The 26,515-nt window shown below is 42.7% G+C and overlaps 2 protein-coding genes across 3 annotated transcripts; both read left to right on the forward strand.

The window, feature by feature from the left end:
* Positions 1-1,442: 1,442 nt before the first annotated feature.
* btr12 (bloodthirsty-related gene family, member 12) lies at positions 1,443-12,970 on the forward strand. Its single transcript, XM_075451205.1, has 8 exons — positions 1,443-1,540; positions 3,768-4,231; positions 4,348-4,539; positions 4,713-4,808; positions 9,803-10,036; positions 10,641-10,788; positions 11,154-11,180; positions 11,697-12,970. The coding sequence occupies exons 1-8, from the start codon at positions 1,534-1,536 to the stop codon at positions 12,233-12,235; spliced, it is 1,707 nt and encodes a 568-aa protein (XP_075307320.1). The 5' UTR covers positions 1,443-1,533; the 3' UTR covers positions 12,236-12,970.
* Positions 12,971-16,059: 3,089 nt separating this feature from the next.
* Positions 16,060-26,430, forward strand: LOC142369376 (E3 ubiquitin-protein ligase TRIM39). Of its 2 annotated transcripts, none has more exons than XM_075451736.1 (7): positions 16,060-16,131; positions 17,822-18,792; positions 21,582-21,677; positions 21,771-22,001; positions 23,146-23,293; positions 23,393-23,419; positions 23,518-26,430. In XM_075451736.1, exons 1-7 carry the CDS (start codon positions 16,092-16,094, stop codon positions 24,069-24,071), a joined length of 2,067 nt encoding a protein of 688 aa, XP_075307851.1. In that variant the 5' UTR covers positions 16,060-16,091; the 3' UTR covers positions 24,072-26,430. The 2 variants fall into 2 exon arrangements, with proteins under 2 accessions (XP_075307851.1, XP_075307852.1); XM_075451737.1 differs by having other exon boundaries at positions 16,074-16,131; positions 17,891-18,792.
* The last annotated feature ends 85 nt before the right edge of the window (positions 26,431-26,515 follow it).

Here is a 26,515-nt window from a genome sequence, read left to right on the forward strand (position 1 = left end):
AATACGGATAAAACGCTACTTTTGTGTGTTTTACAAGCTAATAAAACGGAGATTAGTCCACATGGCGTGGCTAACCACTAATGCTGAACAACATATTGAGGCTTAGGAGCAGCATAGGCTGCCATCCAGACTATTTCTTTGTCAGGGACATCACTGGATGTGCCACTCCTTGAAACCATTTAGTACATTGTAAAGTTTCAACCTCTAACATAATGTGTTTGGGCTATTTTCAGGATAGATGGTGGGTGGGCGGGGGGGATAATAATGTCAAAATTGTCATTTTACAAATGGTTGATTTGTTGGTTCTTCCATCATTCTGAATGAAACATTAGACTCTATGAATATTCACACTCTTCAATCATGTAGGCACCGATACCACCATTGATAATGCTGCAAATCCCTTTTTTTTAAGAAACTGTAGTTTCAATCAGCTGCTGAAAACAAGAGCAGAAACCAGCTAACACTGCTGCAGTGAGTGTGCAAAGGGAAAGGACTGTTCAGACAATGAAAACACAACATGCTCTGTGGCTTTGGGGCTTTGAATATTGACTCTGCACTATGGAAGTTTTTCTGTGCCATCAGAGCTTGAATACGAATATTATTATAATATTGAATTTTCACAGCATCAAAGTCAGACTTTGAATTTGAAAAACCAACAGTGTAAAAAAAATCAATTTCTAAAAACAAAAATCAGTGTAAAAAAAATCAACATCTAAAAAAAAATTCTGTGGAAAAAAATTCAACATCTAAAAATTCAACTTAAAAAAATTCAGTGGAAAAAGAACCAGACTCAAAATAAAGTTGTATAAAAAAAAAAGAAAAAAAAAAAGAACCAGACTCAACAGCTGGGTAAACAGGGAGAAGCAATCGATCCCTGTCTCAATTCACCCAAGGCAGCCAATCAAGCTAATATCAGCTCAATAGATATTAGTAATATCTATTACTCAATTTTACTAACACAAATGGCAAATAAAGTAAACTCACTCACCGAAGCACCATCACCATCATGTTGGTGGACATGGCTGATCTGTCCAATGGAGCGTAACTTAATTGGCTGCCGTTGGATGAATTGAGACAGGGATCGATTGCTTCTCCCTGTTTACCCGGATGTTGAGTCTGGTTCTTATTCCACTGAATTTTTATGAAGTTGAATTTTTTTTCCACTGAATTTTTTTTAGATGTTGAATTTGTTTCCACTGAATTTTTTTTAGATGTTGAATTTGTTTCCACTGAATTTTTTTTAGATGTTGAATTTTTTTACACTGATTTTTGTTTTTTACACTGTTGGTTTTTCAAATTCAAAGTCTAATTTTGTTCAAACTCTTGATGGCACAGAAAAACTTCCATACTGCACAGCCAAAGAAATCCGTGTGATAACTAAAGGTGGGGAAGTCTGGGTGTGTCGCACTGAAAGTGGGAGGGCCACTTCAAGTTTCAGGAAGAGCTCGGCACCTGTTGCTGGGAGATTCACGTCCGAGCTCCAAGGTTCCCCAAGTGAAGGACTGCAGTGCTTTACGCCAAAAAAGGGAAAACATGCAGAGTAAGTTCTACTTTTTCCTTACGCTCATGTGCTCATTGGATCTTTTCAGTGTCGGACATGGCATCGCTTTTGTCTCTTTTTTATTTATTTATTTATTTTTGGTTTTCAGTTGAGCTTTTCCCATTTGCAGTAGATGAGGTGCGAACAGGCTGTGTGAAACGAAGTTGGACTTTGCTATTGGACACGGTAGAAAAGCTCTTTGAGTATCACACACTGATACGATTCAACAGATAAGAGAGTTTATTTCTATGTCTCGGATAAAATAAAAACACTTGAAGCTTATTTTTTGTTGTTCAGTCGTCCTGAAATCATAGGAGAGGGACCGATATGTTTAAGTCTAGTCTAAATGACAGTTATTTAGATTTGGGTTAAGAGATATGGGGGAAAAAACCCAGCAGCAACAGTGTTGTGTTGTTATCGGTTCACTGTAAATGTGCGTCTTCCAGTTAAATCTTGAGCAGGTTCGCTGACGCAAATGTTCCTGATTTTCTACATTCCATGAATAGTCTCTCAGCCCACCACCTGACAGAATGACGCTTCCACACCCCCTGACTTTGCTAAAATGCTTTATTATGTATGTTACCTAATGTCACGTAAATAGTTGTGCAATTTGGGTGACAAAAGTGGTTTTCTGGACGTATCTTTGTCGTACTGAGTGATTCCTGTGTGGAATGCGGGTCGACTCCAGCTTCCAGCGTCTTTGTTTTTTTTTTGTTGTTTTTTTGTCCATGCTCTGCCACTTACTCATCATGCCTCTATGTGTACTTAAAGCTATCACCGGGAGCCGGCATCTCTTTTCTCTACCAACCCTTCCTTAAAGGGATAGTTTGCCTCTTTTGACATGAAGCTGTATGACATCCCATATTAGCAATATTATTTATGAACATTGACTTACCCCCCGCTGCGTCCTGTGAGCCGAGTTCCAGCCTAGTTTTGGCGTTGAGGAAGGTAGTCCGGCTCGTTGGCTGGGGCCACAAAAATAAAGCGTTTTGCTTCTCAAAACAATATACGTCCAAAAGAGTAATACATTTGCATCACAAAATCGTTAAACAGAAAAAGTCAGACCTCACAATCGCTTGGCACTATTTTCTTTCCCTTCATATCAATGCGTACAGCCACCTAGCGATAGCCGCACCTGTTACAGTGTTTACTGCTCGGAAGCAGGGGACTGCTCAGTCTGCACTTCGGTCTACACAGTTTACACAGCCCGTAGTGATACGAAGGTAGAGAGAAAATAGTGCCAAGCGATTGTGAGGTCTGACTTTTCCCTGGAGAACGATTTTGTGATGCAAATGTATGACTCGGCTCACAGGACTCAGCAGGGGGTAAGAAAATGTTCATAAATGATATTGCTAATATGGGATGTCATACAGCTTCATGTCAAAAGAGGCGAACTATCCCTTTAACATCATTTTATACTTTCCTTGATAGAATCCAGCACCAAAGAATGATTGTTGTTCACTCCTTGGAGCACTGCAGTCATTGCTGTCATTTTATGAAAAAAACAAAAGAGGAACAACTTTACTGTATATATTTATCAATTACAGCAGCTCAGATAAAAAAAAAAACCTATCTGCATATAAGCCCACAAACACACATATGGAACAAATCTGCAAGCAGTCCGACACCATTATTCAGGTTTGGTACAAGTGGATCCCATTACAGAGATCCTTTTGTCTGGCTTAATCCAAACACCTAAAACGGCACACATGCAGCGGCATGTGTAGTCAGTTTTGTGCACAACAAAAAAAAACAAAACAACAAACAGTATATTTCTGCAGATTATTTTCAGGCTTTCAAATGACGTGAGATGTAAAACTGCCACTTTTCAGAGCTTAAACTGCTGTTTTCAAATCTCTTCCTTGTGAGTTTTCTGGCAATCCCCTCATCCATTCAACTCATCCTCCAAGACCGCAATGTGTGGGACATTTTTTTTGTGTGTGTGTGTGTGTGTTACACTTTTACCAACAGCTATGTATCATAGTAAGGTGTCTTCCAACTTTATGCAGCAACAGCGGAATTTGTCCACTGAATATTTTTTCTAAAAAGAAAATTCTTCTTCTTGTCTGAATTTATGGCTGAAACAGATTAGGAAAAAATAAAATGTTTTTGGCAAGACCACTGGAACGGTCTGTGGCTTTACCTTTGTAGACATGGTGTATTTTCTCAACCCGCAAACATAATAAAAAGACTTTCAACGACTCCCTTTCTGACTTTTGTCTCCCAGGCGCCGGCTCTCCAGGAGGAGGCCGAGTCCTCTCTGAAGACCAATTCACCTGCTCCATTTGCCTGGAGGTGTTTGTGGAGCCTGTCTCGACACCATGCGGTCACAGCTTCTGCAAGGCCTGCCTCCAGGGCTACTGGAACCACAGCAAGAAGTTCGTCTGTCCGATGTGCAAGAAGAGCTACTCCAGAAGGCCCGAGATGAGTGTCAACCGGGTCCTGGCTGAAATATGCTCCCAGTTCCAGGGGCTGACGGTGGCTGGAGGTGCTGGGGTGACCCCCCCGCGGGGGGGCAGTGTGACCTTAGACAAAGGCCATATTGCTCCTTCGGGGCAGGATACGGGGGAGTTTGCGCGGCCTGGGGAGGTTCCCTGTGATGCTTGTATTGGAAGGAAGTTAAAGGCGCATAAGTCTTGCGTGAACTGCCCGGGATCTTTCTGCGAGACCCACCTCAGGCATCACAAGAAGGTCCTTTCTGCCTCTTTTTTTTCACCCCTCCCTCTGTCTTTGTTTTCTAATGCTCAATCAATATATATTGTTGTTTACTCAAACTCAAAAGACCACTCCCCGAAACTGTCCTCCAGGTCAAGACTCTGACGTCGCATCGTCTGATTGAACCCACCTTCAACCTGGAGGACAAGATCTGCAAGAAGCACGAGCGTCTTTTGGACGCCTACTGCCGCTCGGACCACACCTGCATCTGCAGCGCCTGCGCCGAGGCCACGCACAAATCCCACGACATCGTCTCCATCGACCACGAGTTTAAGAAGAAGTCGGTGAGCTGAAGTCATTCGGATTTGTCTGAGAGAAGCAGAAAAAAAAAATTTAAGGATTCAGACTCATTTGAATCGTGGCGCATGCAGTTTCTGAGGACGCGGTGTTAACTTTGCTGTGACGTAAAACTGTGTGTGCCGAAATCACCAACCGCAATTCTGGTTTCCTCCTCCAGAATAGTCTGGGAAAGAAGAGGTCGGAGCTGAAACATCTGATCAAAGAGAGGGCGAAGAAGCTGGAGGAGATCAAGCAATCCATCAAGGTTATCAAGGTGAGTCCACTGTAGACTCCATGTCGGTTAATAACGGGTAAGAACCAACCAAGCTGGCAAACTTTGGTCGCAGGGATGATCCCGGTTTTGGTTCACAGAGAAAGTTTTTCTGCTGTCACTTAGGGCTGTAGCGATACACGAATCTTACGATACGATATTCAGCCAAAGATTCGATACGATTCGATACACTTACATAATTTTCTGAAAAAAAGGGACAGTGTGATTTGACATGAATCGTCGCTGATTGGACTTGTGGTCCGTCCTTTGAAGCGGAAGGACAAAACCGCCAGACAAACAGAAACAAACGTGAGAGCTATGCACTTTATATAACGTTTTTATGAACTAATCTATCACTGTTTTGTAGAATGGGACCCCCTGGCTTTGTATTGTATTATATTAATGTTCTGTGTTTTCACTAATTGGAATGTCTGACTTTTCAATAAAGTTTGCTTTAAAATAAATAAATTTAAAAAAAATAAATAAATAAAAAAAAAAAAAATTGATATTCGTGGCCAAAAAAATCGATACTTTATCGGGAAACAAAATATCGATATATATCGCAGTATCGATAAAATTGCTCAGCCCTACTGTCACTATGGAATTAGTTTATTGTTGTACGTTTGGCTCGACCAACCTTTTCTTAAAGGTAGGGTAGGAGATCCTGGATTTTGAGTCCAGGGAAGCTGCATTTTGAAAATACACAGGTAAAAAGTCCTAACCCTTTTCTTCACTTTCCCCCCGAAGCCACACCTCTAGAGTACATGAACGCGCACGAAGGTGCACGAGCGCTGTTCTGACAGGAAGCATCGATCGTTGCCGTATTTAGTATTTAGTATATGCTAACTATACGTTTAATAATGCTAGGTGCTAGCCAAGCTGGCTCTAGTTTAGCTTCCTGCCAAGCTTCTGGACGCGTAATTCGTTCACGGAGCAGGGTACGCGCACAGGGGGAAGGAGGGGGAGGGAGGAGCAGATTGCAGTTTGATAGACGCATCAGAATCCAATCATCGTTAACGGTCCGTTCAGTATGATTGGATACTGTTTTTCCTAGATTGTACGTTCTAGAGGCCACTAAAACTTTTCATATTTGTGTCAAAACTTTTAATTAATTGGTTGCAATGGGGGTGTGAAGAGTATTTCAAGCAATATGTAAAAAAATGTTCCAGAAAAAGATCCCCTACCCCACATTTAACATCTATAATGTGGAAACCTTGGCAGCACATTCCTGTTTGGCTGTAGTTTTATTCTTTCTTTCTTTCTTTCTTTTTTGTTGTTGTTGTTGTTGTTGTTGTGGGACGATCCCTGAAAGCTCAAATTCAGTACTCTAAAATCCAAGGTTTGAATTTGATAAACCGTGATTGGAGACATTTTTTTTTGGCTTGGCCGAGGATTGTGCCGATGGACCAAATTGACAATTTTCAAGCTTGGAGTAAAGCAGGCAGGGTTCCCAATTCCCATTTAGTTTGTTTTAAAACCGATTTGAAACCTGCGTTCATGTTTCACAACCTACGCAAAGCGCTGCTGTCGTAAATACTTTTCTGCCGCCTGTTAAACATTTACACCTCCTGGAATGAAGTGCTTATCACCCTCTGAAGCTGGAAGGTTTTATTATTAACACGCTCTGATCCCGGGACGGCTCAGAAAACAGGGACTGCTTGTTGTGCAAGGGCTCTTTGAACGGGATGCGACACACATTTTTTTTGCCAGAGATTAGGAAACACATTTGGGCGGGACGTCACCCTCATCAGTCTCATACCTCTCATGCTCTGTGGAGGTAAAGAAGGCGGTGAGCTAATGCAGTTTGTTTGCCTTTGGCACACAGACAGATCCACGCCTGAGGCCGTCCAACCGGTGAGACCGGTGCAAACTCTTACCTTTGTTTTCTCACACCCTGCCTTTGCCCACAACTACATTGCACTGAAACACACCTCTGGAATAGGAAAGGAGAACATGCCTGAAGGGTTTTCCGTGCCAAATGCAATCTAATAGGGCAAACATTAAAATGCATTAGGTGGCCTATATATTTCAGTTTCAAAGGGGAATGTTGGGAAGCTCTTGACGGAGCTTTTTTTTTTTTTTTTTTTTTTTAAATCTCTATTTTAGCTACATATTTTTCCAGATGAGTAACATTTAACAGGTTCAGCGTAACTCCTTGTTCACTTTGACTTTTTTTTTATCTTCCTCATCGAATACAGTGAGGGTTCGGTTACCGCGGGCCTGAACGCCAGAAAAAGCCACATCAGTGTGTGTACCGTAAACACACGACTGCATGTGCACACACCGCTGTGTGTGGCCACCACTGCATGCTACCTATATACACGGAGTTAAAAAGAAGGAATCCCTTTTGGTTTTGCTGCGTATAAACAGTGTTATTGAGTAAATACAGTGAATCCTGGAGTTGGTGTATAAAATCTAGTTGGGAATGGTCATAGCACATTTGTGCTGTTTGTACTCCTCTGAATGTTCCCTTTTATTCTTCTTCTTCTTATTATTTTTTTTTTCCTGTTCACCCCTACCTCCCCCCCTCTTTTTTTTCTTTTTTTTTCTTTGGGGTGGGGATAGAGTTGTGTTTGCTTATTAGCATTATTACCCATTGTTATGTGACTAAGTCAAGTAAATGTGACTACGTTGGGGGAGGTGGTTGTGGGAGTTCTAAAAGGGGAAAAATAGGTGAAATGTATCCTTTCAGATTGATCTTGGATTGTATATTGACAACCTAATAAAGATATATATGTAAAATCTAGTTGTGAATGAGAAGCCCTTGCTGGAAACTGGAGGGTAAAATTGAATCTTATGCAGAGATAAGCTTTGAGATTAAAAGCTTGTTTTTTTTGGGGGGGGGGTGCACCTGGAAGACACAACCTGTTAGTCCAGTTGTGTAAGTGGCAGACAGACTCTTAGGGAACCGCACAGGAAGACGGTTAATTCCCAACGGCTCTGATCTCTGAAGCAGAAGCATTTCACAGGTTGATCATGAAGAATCTGAGCGGTTTTAAGTACTTTTATTTGAGACTTAGCCACCTCGATCAGGAGGAATTTTGGGGAATAAATCTAAACAAAAAAAAGTTGAGCAAAAAAAGTTGAATTTGAATTCAACCTTGAAGCAGATCTGCAGCAGAATATGTGACAAACGGATGCTGGCGTGGCGTTTCTCTCCCACTGCTCTCTGATCTGTCAGTCATGAAACTGGTTGTGCATTTCTTTCATGCTGCATTTAATATAACTGAAAAAAGACGCATGTAACAAGTTGACTATCATACGTGACTTCCAATTTCTTGCATGCTCTGCAGACTACAAAGCTGAATGTTAACATATTTTTCTTTGACACGGCCAGAAATTGGTAAAACTGAGATTTGTCAACCTGAACATTTATACGAGTGCTTCCAATCTGCTTTGGGATATTCGGCGTTAGAATCCTCTAAATTCTGTTTAGCACCGCGAGCAAACACACCGGGATAGAACATCATTTAAAAGATGTGATTGATCTATAATTGGATTCCAATAGGACACAGATTAAAGGTGTGGGATGGCTGTCGGTTTCGGGGGGGGGGGGGCTCTACTGCATCAGTTACTGAGAGGATGTCATACAGGACAGGCATTGATGTTTTTTTGTTCAGTTAATGAGAGAGATGAAAAGAAGTTGTTTGAAAGTTTTCTTCATTTTTCCAGAATCAGAACTTAAAAACAGCCCAGTGGTCTAAACAGTTTTTTGGCTCTCTGGGCTCAAGTTTTCTCAGTTTTGGCTCAGTTTCTAAGAGAACAAATAAGCTGTCCCTTTTTCATAAATCCCGTTTGAACCAATTTGAAATGACCACGCTGCTTTCTTTTGTTGTTATGAAGTGAGACAGCTGGTTTAAAATCCAAAATACTTCCACGCACCACTTCTGAGATGATTTGATGACATAGTTGTCCACTCTGGATGGCATTGATGCTAGTTTGCTCAATTTTCCTACAATTACAATAAATTACAATAAGACTGAGTTATTAAGTGCATGTAGACACCTTAATCTGACAAGAAATTGGATCGGATCGAGTTACTCGCGTTTATCGGATTAAGAACCCCAGATAACTCAGTTGAAAGTCAAATTAAACGTGCTTGTAGACGGTGTAGCACGTGGTGAATTAGACTTTGCGTTCTGCGCATGCTCAAGATTTTTTCCCGGGGTCGGGAACCGGAAGTCGGAAGAGACGATTTTACTGTTGTCGCCGTCAGAAAAAAAGAAACGTTGTATGTGCATCGTGTTTGTGCAATAAGCAGCTCACCACAAACGAAATGTAGAGGGACACAGCTTCATCTTGATCTTCATTCGCCATTTTGTCGAATACCTGAGTTTGTTATTGGTTGTTGAAGGGGTCAACAGGAAGTGGCTCTATTAGCAATAGTTGAAATGGGTACAGCGCCACCTATCGTATCGGAGTATGACATGCTTTGTGCCTCTGATCCGATTCATTCACCGCCATATATCCAAGGATAATTACCCTTTCTCAACTCATTCTTATTGTAATTTAGCCAATAATTCGATCCTTTCAGTGCCATGTAACCCCACTGAGTGATATACCCGATACTTAAAGCTGTTACTTGAGCGACATCAGCTAGATCTCAAGGCAAAACATCAGTAAATGTATGTTGGATTTGTCTTCTCTACGTTCTGAAACACTAACAGACCACAATTTTCAAGTTTGAAGGGGCGACTGACTTTTGAAGTGTCCCCACGTTCAAACGCTTCAAACGGATGTTCAAACAGATGTTTGAACTTCAAAGAAACAGTGACGGCTCTAGTTTGATGATGGGCTCAGCTTAGGAAGCCCCATATCATGCATTTTCCATAAAACAAAACAAAGAAATTAGACATTTCCTCCACTGATTTGGCATGTTTCATCCAGCAGTCTATGTCTGATGATACCTCCAAAAACCCTTCCTGGTTTATGCATTTTCGAAAGCTGCTTTCGAGCCCGAAGAAGTCACCATCTGTCTTTTTTTTTTTTTTCTGCAGGCCAGCTCTCAGAAAGAGTTGGAGGAGAGCTGGCAGGTGTACGCCGAGCTGCAGCGGCTGGTGGAGCAGAGTCAGGCCGAGCTGGTGGAGCTGATCGCCACCAGGCAGCGCGAGGCGGAGCGTCACGCTCAGGAACTGGCCAGAGGTCTGGAGAACGAACTGAGCCAGCTGAGGAGGAGGAGCAACGAGATGGAAGCCTACGCACAGACCAAGGACAAAGTGCTCTTCCTTCAGGTAGTGGAAACTCTCAAGTGACTCACAAAATACCTTATCATTTATCAACAAGGAGATTTCAGTTTTAAAGGAATCATATCAAAGGTTCCAGGTTTTCTTCAATTGTAAAAAAAAAAAAAACACCTGCTAGCAGGTTGGATAATATCTAATATTTAGTTGAAATCATAGAGCATTAAATCAAAATTCTAGACCCAGTTTACAAACGGGACCTTCGTTTTTATGAGATCTGAGACACAACATCAAAGGCCTCCATGAACAGAGGTGTCCTGTAACTGCCTGCCCTCATTGTGCCTTTATCCCAGACTGTTTATGTGAATAAAGCGCTCCTTCTTTCTTACCAGAAGGACATCTTTGAAATGATTGAGCTAGGATTTTTCTAAAAAGGATGAAGGAAAGCAAAGGCACAAAGCATGAAATACACTGAGTGACTTCGCGGTCGATAAATCTGCATGAATTAGGAAAGCAGTGCCAAAAGTGGTCATCTGCATCACATTTACTGGGGTGTTTTCTTCTCACCGCACAGACTTCATTTCCCCCCCGAGGTGCTCATTAAATTTTCATTTCACCCCACCTTTACGTAACCCGTCTGTTCCGTTTCCCACAGAACCTGGCAACGCTGTCGCCCCCACCCGAGCCCACCGATTGGTCAATGGTCAGCATCAACACTGATCTCTATCTGGGAACCATCCGCTCCTCCGTCAGCAGCCTCATCGATAAGTTCCAAGAGGAGCTTAAGCGGCTTTACGGGAAAGGTGAGGGCGGGTAGCCCGCGTTTCTAATCTCCTGTGAATAAAACTGCTTAAACTGCTTTGATGCAAAATCCCAACCGGGCATAACTCCCTTTCTGAAATAGAAAAGTGACTCAGTGTTGCAACACACTCGCACACATTCACACCTACAAGGCGGCTGGACAGATGGAGATAGTTTTGGTGCCACAGCAAAGCCACTCGGCAGCTGGGTGACAGCAGCACGTGTCTTGAGACTCTATAGCTCTGGATTACAGCTGCATGTTTAACACTCCCATGAACCGTCTGCTTTGACTTTGACTTATTTGCTGAGCGACTTGTTGACTTTCTCTTCTTCTCTTTTGTTCTACGTCTGCCTTCTCCGCCCTCAGAACTCCGGAAGGTGCAGAACTACGCAAGTGAGTAACCTCCTTTATTGTCTTCTTTTGCAGAGGAAACACTGGTCCATCCTTTATGAAAGAAGGGAAATAATTGTTCTACACCCCCACCCCACTTTATTTGATCTTTTTTTAAATGATTCGACCAGGAGTTTCTAATCATTCTGTCGGAAAGTTGAACAGGATGTTTAATTCTCCTAAATGTCCACAAGATGGAGCCATTTCTTTACAGTACACGAGGGCTTAATCCATAAGTGCTCCAATGGTAGGCAACTGGCCTTCTTTTCTTGGTCTCTTCAACGCATTTCGCTTGTCAAATGAGAGGTACAACATCTTTAAAAGAAACCAAAAAAAAAAAGAGTCTGGTTGCTTTCTTTTCAAGTTCTTAGGATTACCATGATCTGGGTGACGAAGGATCTACAGAAACTCAGCTTGGCAGACACCTGTATTAACCATATTTGTGCAGACGTGTCCAGATAAATTCCTTATTGTGACAGGATCCTCCATCAGTCTCTTATTATGCTTCATCCTTTCCAGGTGAGGTGATTTTGGACCCATCCACAGCTCAGAGGAACCTGGTTGTGTCCGACGATGGTCAGCAGGTGAAATACGAGGAGCGTAAGCCTTCCCACTCGGAGGGCCCGAAGCGCTTCAGCCCGGCCCTCTTCGTCCTGGCTCGGGAGGCCCTCAGCTCGGGCCGACACTACTGGGAGGTGGATGTGGGGCGCAAGACTGCCTGGACGCTTGGCTTGGCTCGTGCCTCGGCCCGCCGCAAGGGCGAGATCAAGCTGAGTCCCGAGGGGGGATACTGGTGCCTTTGGCTGAAGACCGGGGAGGTGAAAGCTCTGGCAGCGAGCCGCCTGCCTCTGATGCTGCAGACCCATCCCAGCAAAGTGGGAATCTTCCTGGATTACGAAGCAGGCCAACTCTCCTTCTATGACGTGAAGGCGCGCTCTCATCTCTACACTTTTAACGATAACTTTAGCGAGAGCGTTTATCCAATCTTCAGCCCGTGTCTCACTCAGGATGGGAAAAATGTCTCTCCTCTCATTGTGACCCACGTTAAACACAGCTAAGCGAGCTTCGAGTTAAACATTTAGAGCGTTCTCATTTAAAAAGATAAAATAAGTCCTAGACGAAGGATTTGGTGTTTTTGCGTCTTTAAAATGTGACACTTTTCATCTCTGTGAGTCACTTACAGGACAATGTAATGCGTTTGCAAAGAACTTCACCTCAGACAACTTCCAGTCTAATGAAATATAAGGAAACTGCTTTTACACCCGCCATGACTCGTTTTCGTCATATTGCAACTAAAGACTTTGACCGACTACATGCAATTACTCTGATGTTGCCCATCACCTCCTATCTTTTACTACATGGACATTAAAAAGATTAAATTGTGAAAATGTGTGAAGAAGAAGACGCTAACTTCCAAAGTGTTACTAACCCTAACCCTAACACTAACCCTAACACCAACTAAACCCCCCTCCCAATGCTATCGGACATATAATTTCACTAAATTTGAGTAGAGCTTTACTTCTAGCACTTTCCTTACTGTGTAAGTCTTTATACAACTTCAATCCTAATGCTTTGGAGAGTTTATATATTAAAGCGAAACTTAATTGATGTAAATTGTCATGTCTGGAGTTTGCAGAGGGAACCAAATGAGATGTTGCTGCACATATTTGTAGAGGGTGTTTTTTTTTTTCTATGATTGTTTAAAAGGGTATGGATGTCCTGTATTTTCGTATCAAGCGAATTGCTTTTGTACCCTATTTCTGAAATTGTTAAATAAAGATCAACTCTGATAAGATGTGTCATCGAAGGTCATTTGTCTTTTACTTTGTTCCCATTTATTGAGTTCTCTTCTTACACAGGCTCTGAAGAGGCCCTATTTCCACAGGCCTAAAACCTATTCCACAACATTTCATAGAAACTTTAGAAGGAACATTAAACCAGGAGCAGTCATGATTTCATAACTTTATTCTTACATTTTCATTCCTTGCTTAAAAGTAAAGGTAATCACAGAGAGAGTTAAGTTGTGTTGTGCGTGTCATGTGAAGCCTACTGCCAATCCAGGCAGAGTTATGCCGTCATAGCCTGTGCAGCTGGTGGCGAGGAGCCTAACCTGTGCTGGCTGAAGCAAACTCCCCACAGAACGAAACCTAAAATTTGGTCCAGGAAGCCTCTCACTGTGAGGTGACATTGCCAACCACCACACCACCGTGCAGCCCCTACAACAAACAACAAATGTAAAACTCAGGGCGATGTTGAGCAGAGTCCAGTTGAGGACGATGGAGGGGTGTTTCAATTCAATTCAATTCATTTTTATTTATATAGCGCCAAATACAACAAATGCCATCTCAAGGCACTTAAATAATAAAGTCCAATTCAAGCCAATTGGAATTCAATTCATGGTAATCATAATTAGTTATAAAATAGTCCAATTCATTGAAATAGAGCCAATTCAAAAACAATTTCCTAGCTAAGGAAACCAACAGATTGCAATGAAACTTTGTTTTCGGTCCAATCTTCCGTCCTGAGCGTGCCTGAGGTGACTGTGGAGAGAAACGACTCCATTTTAACAGGAAGAAACCTCTGGCAGAACCAGACTCAGGAAGGGTGGCCATCCGCCTCGACCAGCTGGGGTTTGAGAGGACAGAAAAGAGGGGAAAAAACCACTGTAACACCATTCAAAGGATATCTGTTGGAACAGGGAAACACCAGTTAATGACCACAATAATGTCACATGTACATAATATCATTTGAGAAATTAAACGGGGGGAAAAAGAGAGTAAAGTGAGGAAAGGTGTGTCAGATGAGGCCCCCCAGCAGTCTAGACCTATAGCAGCTTAACTATGGGATGTTTCAGGATCACCTGAGCCATCCCTAACTATAAGCTTTATCAAAAAGGAAAGTTTTAAGCCTGGTCTTAAAAGTGGAAAGGGTGTCTGCTTCCCGGACATTTACTGGCAGCTTATTCCACAATAGACGGGCCTGATAACTGAAGGCTCTGCCTCCCATTCTACTTTTAGAAACTCTGGGAACCTCAAGTAAACCTGCAGTTTGGGAACAAAGTGCTCCGTTAGGAAAATATCTTATAATGAGATCTTTAAAGGGGACATATTATGCAAAACTCACTTTTGCGGGTCTTTGTGTTCATATTTGGGCCTCGAATGTTCCTAAAAACACTCCAAGCTAGAAAAAAACCCATCCATCCATTTTCTGTAGGTCAGTAGAAAGACTTTGGTGTCAAGAAAAAAAATGCTGCAGTGAGCCATTTGGATGGCTCCCTTATTGTGACGTCACAATAATGCTCGTGCTCACTGGCGGACACCAGAAGGAGCTGCCGGCTGCAGGGGGCGCGGATGTTTTCTCAACTTATTTCAGGCGGCTGGCCCAGGAGAGGAGAGCGGTGAGCGTGCCGGCGCGGAGGAGCACTCCCCCTCGGCCGGTGGAGCAGCTCACACAGGCTGACCTGTTCGTGGCTGTGAAAACCACTGGGAGGTATCACGAAAACAAATGAACCCTTAATTCATAGGGAATAGCATGTAGAAAAAAAGGTACATATATGTACCTTTTACCACTTGAGTACATATATGTACCTTTTGGACCCTCAAAACAAAAGGGTGAACAGTACACGCAGCCGGAGGCTTCTCATGAGCGGGGCGGGGCGTGGCCAAAAACAGCTTATTTGCATAAAAGTGACAGAGCCGTTTAAACGGCTCAATTTGGGAGAGACTGAAACTGGCAAGAATAGAGCTGGTGAAATCTCTTTATGTGAGAGTGATCTTGTGTTGTATAGCCCATAGACCTATTCTAACTTATTTAGAATATGTCACCTTTAAGATATGATGGAGCGCGGTCATTAAGAGCTTTATAGCTATGTGAGGAGATTCTATTCTGAATTTAACAGGGAGCCAATGAAGAGAAGCTAAAACTGGAGAAATATGATCTCTGCTGTTAGTTCTCATCAGAACTCTGGCTGCAGCATTTTGGATCAACTGAAGGCTTTTCAGAGATGTTTCATTGATCGTTTAATCCTACTCAGGGTCACAGGGGGAAGCCGTTCCCAGCTACGATCAGGCGAGGAGCACGATACAACACAAGCCCATCACAGAGACAAACAACCATGCCAACTTACACCTGCAGTAAATTTAGAATCACCAATTAACCTGCGATGGGCATTTTGGAATCTGGAACACAAGGAGAAAACTCATACTGGCACAGAGAGAACATGCAAATTCCACTCCGGCAAGTCTCGGCTAAATTTAAATAGGGAAGTTTATCACTGTGAGGCAACAATGCTGTTCATCACAACACTGCAGGATGCCATGGAGTTACTGAGTATATTACTGAGTAATACAGTCCACTGACAGCTGCTTCAAATGTCTGAGGCAACGGCGGAAGACTGTTATCTTGTTGTTTTTCTGTTGCAACATTGAAAAGTTTACTTCACCTTCTTTTTATGCTAAAGTATGCTAAGCTAGTTGTCTGCTAAAAACACAGTAAGACGGGCCACAGCCTTTATAAAACTGCCAATGACAAGAATGTCAATGCTGAACGGCTTATTAAAGGTCAGATTTTCAAAAGTAACACGTTTGGGTCTTTCCTGAGTTTTTGAGTTGATCACCGAAATATCTCAACAACTGTAAAAAGTGATTTTAAAAAAGAAAAACAACAAGTTCCCTTTGCTCTGTTGCAAGAATGCTGCATGTTTCATTGTTGAGCACAGTTCGACTCAAGCTGGAAGACTGCAGTAGCCTATGTGCTCAAAGGCCAAACCCGTTCCTCCTGAGGCACACAGGGCCTCGGACAGCAAGTATAAATATGCAACTGGGGTAAAAGGAGAGCATGGGAGGGGGGTATATTTCGGGTCTGTGTGTTGGTGTTGGGGGAGCTGGAGGGGGCAGTGGTCAAAGCCTGTCTCATATGTCAGTGTACAGTGGAGTCTCCAGGCAGCTGCTCTCTGGTGAGTGTCAACATATCTCCGCTTTTTGTGTTTCTCTTCTATCTCTGCTGTGTTTTAGTCAATGTCGTGTCACACCTGCATCTCTGTGCCCCAAGCATATCTCTTTTAGGAGAAATGCCGTTTGATTCAAGTAAGCCAATCTTTGGCTCCAGAAGAGCTGTGACCTGTGCAGAGGACTTCTTTTTTTTTTTTTTTTTTTGCCGTTGTCGTGTAGTCAGTTTACTGCCGTTTCAGGACAAATTTCAGCAAAGTGCTTCAATCGTGTCAGCATGTTTGAAAATTTCCAGATGTTAAAGCGTCAATTTAAGATGGGTCAAGTATGTAAGCACTGCAAGTCAGGTCACAGACTGGACCAATATTTTTGGAAAGATGTTAATCTGCCTGTCATGAATACCTAGGCCTTAAGCTCGGAGCTGCTTGTGTATGAAATCAAACGCACTAACTTCAAGCTCCACAGACAGAATACAGTCACGTGGGAAAGAGGGTGCACTCTATTTCAGTTCTATGGTTTTACTCGTCGGGACAAAGCAAGAAAGGATCTGGTCCTTACCAGTTCTTAGAATTAGATGGATACAGCCTTAAATGAACAGCAACACATCGAATGTGTTCTTTGATCATTTAACACAAGCTAAGCCAAAATGAAGAAGTGTGTGCAAACCGACTGCTTCCATATGAATTAAGAGGGTAGGTAGCAGCCAGGTGCCGCTAATCAAACACACACAGCACCTCTGTAATGATCTCAGAGAAGCAGTTGTCGCAGCCCATACATCTGGGAAGGGTTATGATGCCATTTTTTTGAGCTTGGAGTCCAGCATTCAACAGTAAGAAAGATTATTCACAAGTGGAAAACATTCAAGATAGTTGTCAGTTTTCCCAGGAGTTGGGCGTCTTTTGGACAGACCAGACCAAAGCGGAGATGTTTGGTCATAAGGCACAGCAACACATGAACACGGTGAAAACTAAACACGGAGTATCAGCGCTAATATCTAATACTGATTGTTAAGCACGGTGGTCGAGGGTTGATGATTTGTCTTGTCAAATCAAGGTGTTTCAGATGTCAACCCGACTGAAATGCTTTTATTGGACCTCGAGAGAGCTCCACAGCGATGTGGGAGACTGAACACACCACACAGGAAATATTTTTTAAACGTCTAAAGATGGTTCTAATGGCTGTCGAATCGAGGAGTGCACTTTTTCTGTTTTTCCCACACCACTTTTCTATTTTGGCTTAGAAACGCACACGTTGTAATATGCCGTGTCAAGTTGTTCATCTGGGGGTTTTATTTTCTAATTCCTAAGCCTGGCACAGAACAGGAGATTTATTTATTATTTATTTCTTTAATAGAGCAAGGAACCTTAGAACTGAAAGAGGATGTCCTTACTTTTGAACGTGACAGCACAAATGTATCAGTCCTGATGAGGGGTTTTAAGTCGAGCTGAAGAAAACAGTCAAACCAAATAAGATGAAGAATAAATACGCATACTGTCCAAAAACACTCCCCCAAGGCTCACAGGGACTCTTTTATTGTATGTTGATAATAATGTTGATACATGTTTTCAAAGATTCTTGATTTGACTGAATTTAAAGTCCAAAGTCTGTTAGAATAAACGAGCCCCTTGATCTTGTCTTTGCATGGTATGTATGCATGTTCAGTCATGCCATCTAACCGTAGCGACCTCGATATCACAGCAGGTTTGATGCCCCGTTCAAAGGCCGGGTTGCTTGCGCTGAAAATGACCCTGCCTCTCCGCCGTGCAGGAATGGCCACCACTGGCAACCTTTCCGAGGAACAGGTGCACTGCTCCATCTGTCTGGACGTTTTCACCAACCCCGTGTCCATCCCCTGCGGACACAACTTCTGCCAGGGCTGCATCCTGGGATACTGGAAAACCAGCCCTTTGTATCAGTGTCCCATGTGCAAGAAGTCCTTCTACAAAAGGCCCGACATCAGCGTAAACACCGTCTTGAGGGAAATCGCCGAGCAGTTCAAGGAGATCAGGGTGAAGAGCGCGGACGGGAAGGGAAGCGGGGAGGACGAAGAGGTGAAGGCAAAGAAGTGGACGATGGAGAGGAGGAAAAAGGAGGATGAGGAGAGGCTTTTGGAGAAAGATCAGAAGCAGCAGCTTCTGGGGGAGTTGAAGCAGAAGCAAGAAGAGGAGAGGAAGAAGAAAGGGGGCTTGAGGGAGAAACTAGGAGAGGAGCTGCCACCATTAATCCCTCCAGTGTTGGCGCAGAAAACCTCTCCTCCGCCATCCCCCCTAGCTGCAGCCGAGGCCCCACCACCGCTGCCTCAGACATCACCCCCACCCTCACCTCACACCTCACCTTCTCCCTCTACCCCTTTATTCCCATCTCCATCCTGGGAGGAGGTCCTTTGTGACGTTTGCCTGGGGGAAGGCCGTCCGAAGGCGGTCAAATCCTGCCTCGTGTGTCTGACTTCCTACTGCGAGGAGCACCTCAAATCTCACACCGCCAGGTTCACCAAGCACAAGCTGATGGAGCCCGTCGCCAACATGGAGGACAGGATGTGTCCAAAGCACGAAAGGCTCCTGGAGCTGTTCTGCAAGAAAGATCAGACTTGTGTGTGCGTCCTCTGCACTGAGACCGACCACAGGGCACACTACACAGTCCCCGTGGAGAGAGAATGGACGGAGAAAAAGGTGAGACAGATTCTCCACAATCCATAAATACGTCAAAGCGATCAGGGGTGAAAAAGCACCAACTGTTGCCTTCGGTTTGGTTTTAAAGCTTGAAATGAGCTTCTAACTTTGATGTTAACCCTGGCACAAATAACAGCGTCAGCAAACTTGCTCAGCAAATTTCATTACGCAGCAATGTCTGTTCCAAAGTGGTCAACCTTTGCTAAGATTACACACCATGTGTTTGCCATACCAGGCTAAAGAAAGCTGTAGCAGCATGTTCCTTGAATGGATGGTCACCGAGCACTGCTGTTTTTAATTGAATGAGAGATCAGCATTTTTTTTTTTACGTGTCAGATGTTAGGTAGCTTTAAGTTTTTATTTTTTTTATAAATTCTAGTTTTCAGGGCTATTCTAATGCAGCACAACCGAACAGTCCAGATGCCAATTGCAGTCAACAAGCTGGATATTGGCTGATGATGTAGCTAGGTCAATATATCTGCAAATCCCTGGTACTAATATCATGAAGAGACATTTGAGCACATTTTTTTTGTGTCAAACAAAACTGAGAAGACAGTGAAAGGAAAATTCCCAGATGAATTATTTCAGTCTGTTGTGCCATCCAGTGACAGCTGCAGAAGTTTCTGATTCTGGATTAACACAAAATATCCTCAGTATCTTTTTTGGTTTGTTTTAATGTTTACAAACTACCCTGAGTTACTTTTTTCAATTTTGCTTTAAACTGAAAAATGTGTCCACATCGGTGGTACAATATTTGACTTAACAACTAAACCCATGATAATAATTTTGATGCCCAAACTTGCTCTCGTTCCCATGACATCGTAATCCTTTTTATGTAAGGGCCCATGGCGTCTGAGATATGAACAGGGAGGTCCACAAGATGTCCTCACTCTGCAGGGTTTACTTGACAAGCAAAAGGGTCCCTCAGGATGTTGTGGGAGAATGACACAAGACTTTGAAACATGTGACCCAAGTTAAAGACTTCACTGGGAACTTTACTTTTGCTTGTATTTACCGTTTAGTTAGCTTCTGGTCAGTTGGGTCCCTAGGTGTCCCTAGGTGCTGGGGAGCACGAGCCAGTGTATTTCTAGTGTCGGTCCAAAGCCCGGATAAATGGTGAGGGGTTGCGTCAGGAAGGGCATCCGGCATAAAACATGAGTCAAATTGATGATGCGAGATCGACTCGCTGCGGCGACCCCTGATACAGGGAGAGGCCGAAAGAAGAAGATAGATGCAGGGTCGTAAGAAACAGTCTGACTTGTTTTCAACGCTCGGTTCAAAAGCCTTACATCCCTAACGGTGTGGCGTTGCATTAGTATCTGTAGAACTGGTGAGTTTCACATCTAAAAAGGCTTCATCGATGCTTAGGCAAGGCAAGTTTATTTGTATAGCACAATTCAACAACAAGGCGATTCAAAGTGCTTTACAGATACATTAAAACAGTAGAAATAAAAAGCATGATTTAAATTTTAAACAAAAAGAAAGAAATAAGAACAATAGATAAAATCAGATAAAATCAGTAGTTAAAATATGATTAAGTTTTGAAACTCAAGCTTCAGATTTGGAGCTTTATTCAAATGCAGCTGAAAATAGGTGTGCTTAAAGGTATGCAGGTTTTAAATCAAAATGCTCCCAGATCCCATCCAGATAATGTCTGTTTCGGGGAAGGCCTTGCATATTTCAGCAAGACAGCGTTAAACCCACATGAAAATGAATCAAAGTTAAATGAAAAATACTTTATTTGTCCCAAAGGGAAATGATATAACTATATAAATGACACATACTGCATCTATTTCAATGACATGACGTCATAATAGAGGAGTCCCGGAGCTGAACTGTCCTCCCCACATTCCAGACCTTTCACCAGGTAAAAAACATTGAACACAAAATACAACAAAGATCTAGGACTGTTGAGCAGCGAGAATCCCACGTCAGACATTTCTCCTCCATAAGTCCAGCAGCTGCTCTCCACGGTTCCCAGATGTTCACTGTCTCTTGTCAGAAGAAGAGGTAATGCCACATAGTGGTAAATCTGTTGCCAAATGATCAATTTAGGAGTTTTGTACATAACTGCGTTCTGATTTTGTGTCCATTTTACACAGCTTAAAGGGATAGTTCGCCTCTTTTGACATGAAGTTGTATGGCATCCATTATTAGCAATATCGTTTATGAACATTGACTTACCCCCTACTGCGTACTGTGAGCCGAGTTCCGGCCTCTTTTTTGCGTTGACGAAAGTAGTTGGCTGGGGTTTAAAAAATAAACCTTTTTGCTTCTCGTGTGCAGACCGAGCAGTCCCCTGCTTCCGAGCAGCAAACACCTTAACAGGCGCGGCTATCGGCAAGTGGCTGCAGGCAGTGATACGAAGGGAGAGAAAATAGCGCCAAGTGATTGTGAGGTGTGACTTTTTACTGCACAACGATTTTGTAATGCAAATGTATTACTCTTTTGAACGCATATTATTTTGAGAAGCAAAACGCTTTATTTTTGTGGCCCCAGCCAACTAGCCGGACTAGCTTCGTCAACACCAAAACTCGGCTGGAACTCGGCTAACAGCTTCATCCAGAGAAGCAAGTTTTAGGAGGCGTCAAATCATAATTCTTTAATTAGTATGAACATATAGACTCAAATTTAAACACCAAATCCAAAACTAGACCATCAGGAACTTGAAGAAGTTTAGATATGGGAAGCGAGATATAGTTTGCCTATATGCAAACGGCTGTTTTAATCCAAGACCGGTATCTTTTACAATGTCATCAGCCATGTTCATGTGAACTTTTCTTGTTCAGGCACAGCTGAAAAGGACAGAAATAGATGTCCAGCAGATGATCCAAGACAGAGTGAAAAAGGTGGAGGAGATCAAACACTCTGTGGAGCTCAACAAAGTTAGTCCACATGCCGTCTCCCATAAAGATATTTCACAACAACTGTGCGCAGATGAACACCAGCGTAGCTGTGTGACTGTTTCGTGTTTTCAGGCCAGCGCTAAAAAAGAGATCGAGGAGAGCATGCAGGTCTTCTCTGAGCTGGTGCGCTCCATCCAGAAGGCTCAGGCTGAGCTGGTCTTGGTCTTCGAGGAGAAGCAGAGGCAGACGGAGAGGCGGGCCGAAGGCCTCGTCGCTGATCTGGAACAGGAAATCGCTGAGCTGAAGAGGAGGAATACAGACCTGGAAAATGTGGCGCGAACTGACCACATTCACTTCTTAAAGGTTAGAGACTTTGAGAATAAAGTCAGCGATTGAGACGGGTCAAATTCAAAGTTGTTTTTTTTTACCTCGTCAGGGTTCCACGGGGGGGATTTAGGTTCTGAATGTATCCATGATAGTAATGAGTGACGTTTATAAAACTATTTCTCCAGTCAAAATGACCAAATAGGTTGTTGTTGCTCGCAGCCTTTCATGTGACCCATAGGGTTTAATCATTGCCCCTACAGACAGCAGGAGATGTATACGATTTATATGTGTCCACATAGAACACAAAGCTTTCTCATAGAAAAAGGAGTGGGCTGGATGGCATTATTATGAGCAGCAGTTTCAAACACGGGATGCAAGTTCAGCATCTAGATACGACGACTGTTCACTCCTGGGTCACGTTCAGTCAAAAACATGACAACTTGTCACTAAAACACAGTTCTCACTTCCTGGTTGGGTTTGGGAAATAGTTTGGACTAAGCAGCATCCTTTTTCACCATGCCGCATCACTTTAATGGACGCCATTTTGACATTTCACACGCTGTTACACTCACTTGCATATTCTTTGAGCATGCTGGAGCTGTAGGTCTTTATTGCCTCCATGAACAAATGATTATGTTGTTTTTGGGCGGAGGACACAATCTTCTCTGAGAAGAACGGCAGGGTTTCCAGATGCTCTTGTGCTGACTGGCCTGATAAAAACCGGCTCAGAAAACTTTATTTTTAATGAACTCGGCCACTCAGACCAAAATGCCCATGAATGTAACTCGATAGATCTTCAACAAATCAAAGTAATGAAGGACCGTGGAAGTATGTGCCTCAGTGGAGCTCCTCTCCACAGTCGTATAACAAACCTGCCTTATTAAACAAATGGTTGTGTGACTTGCTGGCCTGAAATCTGGCTGAACATTAGGGTTTGAAACATTAACTGTCAGAATCACCTGAACAAAGCTCATATTCTTTTCTACACTGTCATGCAATCCAAATCTACATAACCTGAAATATACTGGAGATTTGAGGCTGCTGTAGATATATTCCTTAAAGTCTTTGAGATGGTTTAGCTCGTCTGAGGAGAACAGAGTCCATAATGTAAAAATAACTCTTGAGACTCATACTTATTCATTTGGTTCAATCTGATCTCGTGTACCGCATCTCTTTGCAGAGCTTCCCTTCCCTCAGCATTACTCCTTCTGTCAAAGACTGGTCTCAGACCAGTGTTCCCACTGACACGTGTGTGGGAATGACCAGGAGGTCCGTGTCCAAACTGGAGGCAACATTAAGAGAAATGATCGTCAAACTGTCTGAAAGCGGTAGGGATTTTGATATTTTACCGTTCATGTTGTTTCAGAAACATTACGGCATGTCAAGAAGATATGAATCTTAAATAATTTGTCTTTTGATGTTTACAGAGATCAGAAAAGTTCTGAAATATTCAGGTAATTGTTGTCTTTCTTTTACATTTTGTTTAGTTTTCCACCTTAAAACTGTCCAACAGAAGAAAAAATAAATAAATCCTCTGTTATGTTTTCCGCAGTGGATGTCATTCTGGACCCCGACTCAGCCAACCCTTGGCTCCAGCTCTCCCAGGACAGGCATCAGGTGCGACATCTGGGGGCCTGGCAGGATCTCCCGGACACTCCCGATCGCTTCGACACTGTGGTCATAGTACTGGGGCGTGATGGCTTTACTTCAGGCAGACACTACTGGGAGGTCCAGGTAGGAGACAAAGATGACTGGTACCTAGGCGTGGCCAGGTCCTCCGTCAACAGGAAGGGCAGGATTTCCGTAAGCACAACCCAAGGGTATTGGGCTCTGGCCATGAAGAAAGGCCAGGGGTACCGGGTGTCAACATCCCCACAATTACTGCTCTCCCTTGACCCCAAACCCAAGCGAGTGGGTGTGTACGTGGACTATGAGGAGGGTCAAGTGTCGTTTTATGACGTGAGAGCTTGGACCCATATTTATACGTTTGAAGCGGACTTCATGGAGAAGATTCTGCCCTTTTTCTATCTGTACTGCTGCGACAAAGCCTCTGATACCATGGTGATCTGCCCGGTGAATGAGAAAAGCCTGATCAAGCAAAGCTAAGGACACATTTGACCATAAAATGACTCTGAAATGCCCTGAGGGAGACCTTATTTCTTGTACTTGTTCATGAAACTGTGGTTTGACGTATTTACGTTCAGTGACGTGCAAACATTTGGCCATTCACGGTCGAAATTTCTATCAAAGTGCATAGTTAGATGACCTGAATAAGAAAACCTCCCTTGTATCGTCAACATACGACACATAATTCGATTAGTCCCCCTTCTCCAATTGACAAGCACGGTGTAAGATTTGTTGTGCTTTGGGTTAGTGATGCAGCCGGTAGGAAAATTTGATTCAATCAAACACCAGCAAATTCTGAAGTGAAACAGTTGTAGAGTCAAAGAAGACGAGGGTTTGTGTAAAAGGATTATCATCCTAAGCAAAAATTCACAATGAACTGCTTCATGAGTGACAAATTGAGGTTTTTGCCATGTCGCTCACAATATAAAAGTGGACAGACTTCCGGTGCATGCCCAAAACAGTCTGTTGCAGAAAAAAAACTGGGGTTTCAAAAATTGAAACATTCTAAGTTGCTACAGAATTTGCTGTAGAACCTTTCCCTATTTTGGGGAATCTCGATGCTACTCAGTCATAGAACTTTTGACCGGGGTGTGCCCAATATTGGCACACCAATGTATAGTGTAGCTGTATCAATACATTAATTGTACACCTTGTTTAATTATTACAAAGCATGAAAACTAAAAACTATTTGGCATTTTAGGAAAATGAGACGTTTGCATTTTTCGGGCAACGAGCTGAGCATGAAGGAGAATCAGCTTGCCTGATTCCATCCAAACATGACTAAGTCATACCAGCACCTCCAAAGGTAAAGGTAAACATTTGAGATTTATTTACTGATGAAGTCTGATAAGGACCTTTTAAAGTTAGACTCGTCTTAGACTTGTTTTTTTTTCCAGTCTGCTGACAATTCTCCACAATGATTTTTTTTTTTTTTGTTTTGTGAATTTATATTTTTCATAGGTGTGAAGTATGCGATTTGATTTGAGCTCAGGTGCATCCTACTTCTGTCTGGTCCTGGACATGCTTCAGAAACTTGAGTCCATTCGTAACTAAGTGACTTCACTTGGTGTTTTTAAGAAGGCACGCACCGGTCTATGTAAGGTCTTCCAGGCGATGGTGAATGTCAGAGGGAAAACCAAGCTTTGTGGGTAAGACAGTTGTCGGTAGACCTGCAAATCAGGATTGTGTCAAAGGACGAGAAAATGTCTGCAGCCTTAACAGTTGGCTGTAGGGGTTTTATGCCAATTTGAGGGTTGGCGGTTTGATCCCCTGCTTCATGTCAAAGTGTCTTTGGACTGAACACTGAACTCCACTTTGCCTCTGGTGCGTTTGCTGGTGTGTATGACTGAGGAAAAAGCACGAAAGACTGTATAGACTAAGACGTGATGTATGAGTGTGCATGAGCGAATGGGTGAATGTGAATTGGGGGTTAACGAGACGGAAAAAAAAGCCCTATATAAGTGCAGTAAATTTTTTCATTCAAATTGCCCATAAGCACAGCAGCTTCCATCATTCTCAAATGGAAAATGTTAAGACCCCCCCAAATATATAACAACTATATGGTTGTCCAGCCAAAATGAGCATTTGGAGGTGAAGGCCAAATGGTGAAGGGGAAGGATTTACTTTTTTTTTTACACCCTTTGCTACAGTCAAACACGGTAAAGACAGCATCATTCTGCGGGGATGACTTTCTATGGTTAAAATTAAATGTTTTTTCCAAGATGATCTGCCCAAAAAGTCTAAAGGTAAATGTGCAGAGCTGTCGCTGACTGTCATTCCCAGGGAGATTTGAAGCTGACATCACCACCCAGTGGTGCTTTAACCAAACACCGTGTGACACATCTGTTTCAGGACTAAGAACTGAAACAACTAAAGAACTGGTTTTGCTTTGCCGTCGTGGAGAATTGTGAGTAAACTGATGGGAAAAAAAGAAGGACCCATTTAAAAATGAGGTGTAAACTTAAAGACAAAAACAAAAAAAAGAGAAACCCGAACCCGAAAAAAAGCAGCATGTTAAAAACGGTTCGCTCAACATTTTGTCTCTCTTTTATTTCTCTGCCTCCAAAACAAACAGGATGTTGTTTTATGAGCAATGCTTCCACGCCTTATGCAAAGCTAACAGGCTGATGGAGATCAATTCGTATTTACTGCCCAGACGTAAGAGCAGTGTTGATCAACTAAGTTGTATAAGATTCATATACGTGCATGACATCAAAGGATTTTAAAAAAAAAAAGTGAATTTCTGCTTGTCTGATATCATATTTGCATGTTGATGTTAAGTGTGATTAATCCTACAAAAGCTGAATGTTAAAAGAGAAAAGTTTACAACATAACAATAAATGCTGTTTAAAAAAAATACCCAAATATTTTGTCTTTCTTGCTTTGGCACTGAAACATTTTTAAGTTTCATTTCAGTAAAATCA

This window comes from Odontesthes bonariensis, chromosome 19 (assembly GCF_027942865.1).
Source record: "Odontesthes bonariensis isolate fOdoBon6 chromosome 19, fOdoBon6.hap1, whole genome shotgun sequence".
Classification (NCBI taxonomy): Eukaryota; Metazoa; Chordata; class Actinopteri; order Atheriniformes; family Atherinopsidae; genus Odontesthes; species Odontesthes bonariensis.